A 2,404-nucleotide genomic window follows, 5' to 3' on the forward strand; every position below is an offset into this window, starting at 1 on the left:
GACGGTGGACTCTCGGTAGACTCGTCATTAGCGGATTCCTCTTTCGAGACGGGAATTGCTGCGGGAGATGCCCACGAGGAACGCGACGAGGTCAAGGAAGTGCAGAAGCTGGCAAAGAAAGAAACTTCGTACATTCGATTTTGGCGACTCGTTGTGATCCTCTCCTTACTTGTCACTGGTGCCGTTGTTTCAACCTTGACATTTGTCTTTTTGAAGGCGGAAGAGCAAGATGATTACGTGGATGCGGTGAGCAATTCCTCGATTCGTCCTTTTTACGGTTGGTAAAAGATCTAATCCTTTCCTATTTCTGCCATAGTATTATCTCTTTGCCAACACGGTTGGAGACATAACTCAATTTCGTGTCGAGAATATGTTTGAAGAGGTAAACGGAATAAGCAACATGTTGACGGCACACGCCAACGACAGCGGACAATCATTCCCATTAGTAACTCCCTTGCCTCAGTTCGAGGTCCATGGAGACCATGCTCGGGTACAGTCAGGCATCGAAACTTTTAGTTACTTGCCCTTTATAAAATCGGAAACGCGTGCGGCATGGGAGCAGTTTTCGGCTCAGAATCAGGATTGGATTGCCGTAAGCAGGGTACGTCACAGCAACCAAATGACATTGTGATTCACCATCAATGCTAAAATAACTCTTATACTTCATTTCTTCTTCACGAAGAACGTTGCTCTCGGCCGCGACGATACAATAAGTGAAACGGACTATGTCGTCGCCAATATAACGCCAGTTATCTTCGAATTTTCCGAGACTGGCCCAGGCTATGCGCAACCGGGAAAAGCCTTGTACGCGCCAGTTTCTCTGACGAGCCCACCACCCTTCAATCCTTTCATTCTGAATTTTGATCTGACGTCCGTTCCAGAGGTACCCCCTCTTGTTGACGCGATGGCGGCATTAAAAGGTACGAAAAAGTGCATTTGAAACAACCATGGTCGTTTGATTATCTCAAGCAAGTAGGAATAAATTCGAACAGATTCTGTGCTATCTCCCATAACGGACGTATCTGTCATTGCCGGATCAACGTACTCGGCACAGGATCATCAGACATACCATGATTTGTTTGTGACAAGCGTAGGAAACGAAACTGTCGGAGAAAGACCGCATAGGTAAGTGAGATTAGCAGAAGTAGAGTGAACATTCTGACCTTCCGAAAAGCTTGTCTAACTGGCCCTTTAAAGTTTCATGTATACGCCTGTCTATCGTGAACTCGGAAATGATAGCTCTCCAATGGTAGGATTAATTCTCTCTACATTGGCGTTCGATCGCTACATGGCAGACTTGCTTCCTGACAAAGTCAGCGGAATATATGCTGTGCTGGTGAATTCTTGCGGAGATTCACATACGTATGAGTTGACGGGTAGCCGCGCCATCTATTTAGGCAGTGGAGAGCTATATGAGCAAGCGTATGCCAACCTTGAGGTCACGGTGCCTTTTTCTGCATACAAACGTCCCGAGGCTGCAAGCAGCATCGAAGGACACTGCTTGTTTCAGCTTCGTTTATATCCGGGGAGCTCGTTTGTCGAAGGGTATCGAACCAACCAACCGACAATTTTTGCAACAGCTATCGCCGTTACGTTCTTTCTCATGGCCATGACGTTCTTGATCTACGACCGTTTCGTAAATCGCCGCAATGCAAAGGTTGTCAATGCCGCCGCCAGATCTAACGCCATCGTGTCATCTCTGTTTCCTTCCAATGTTCGTGATCGTATCTACGAAGAAGCTGAAGAGAAGAACAAAGCGGCTAAGAATTCAAGTATGCTTGCGCCGCAGTCTCGTTTGAAGGATTTTTTGAACAACGGAGGCTTCGATGCGGAAGTGCTGGAAGACGAGGACGACATTGCAGTATTCAAGACGAAACCGATCGCTGAGCTTTTCCCAGAGACCACGATAATGTTTGCAGATATTGCAGGTTTTACCGCCTGGAGTTCCAGCCGAGAACCAGCTCAAGTTTTCATGCTTCTTGAAACCCTTTACCACGCCTTTGATGATATTGCCAAGAAGCGACGCGTATTTAAGGTAGAAACTGTTGGTGACTGTTACGTAGCCGTCTCAGGACTACCCGACCCTCGCAAGGACCACGCTGTGGTCATGGCGCGCTTTGCCAAGGACTGTATGCATAGAATGCACTTTCTCACGAAAAGGCTGGAAGTCTCCCTTGGTCCCGACACTGCGGAGTTGTCACTACGAATCGGGTTGCACAGTGGACCAGTCACTGCTGGTGTGCTCCGTGGTGAACGATCTCGCTTTCAGCTGTTTGGCGACACAATGAACACAGCATCTCGCCTAGAATCGACTGGTCTTCGAGATCGAATTCAAATTTCTCAAGATACGGCCAATATCCTTATTCGAGCAGGGAAAGCGGAATGGTTCAAACCTCGCGACGAT

At 47.7% G+C, this 2,404-nt stretch overlaps 1 protein-coding gene across 1 annotated transcript; it reads left to right on the forward strand.

Moving 5' to 3' along the window:
- PHATRDRAFT_bd1640 (predicted protein) lies at positions 1-2,385 on the forward strand (the record flags this gene model as incomplete). The annotated part of the gene is made up of 5 exons (XM_002176246.1): positions 1-246; positions 317-601; positions 683-920; positions 993-1,125; positions 1,198-2,385. Coding segments are annotated over exons 2-5 (1,788 nt in total), but the record flags the coding sequence as incomplete, so codon positions are not given.
- Between the last annotated feature and the right edge of the window lie 19 nt (positions 2,386-2,404).

This window comes from Phaeodactylum tricornutum, genomic scaffold (genome assembly GCF_000150955.2).
Source record: "Phaeodactylum tricornutum CCAP 1055/1 PHATR_bd_29x34 genomic scaffold, whole genome shotgun sequence".
Lineage (NCBI taxonomy): Eukaryota > Bacillariophyta > Bacillariophyceae > Surirellales > Neidiaceae > Phaeodactylum > Phaeodactylum tricornutum.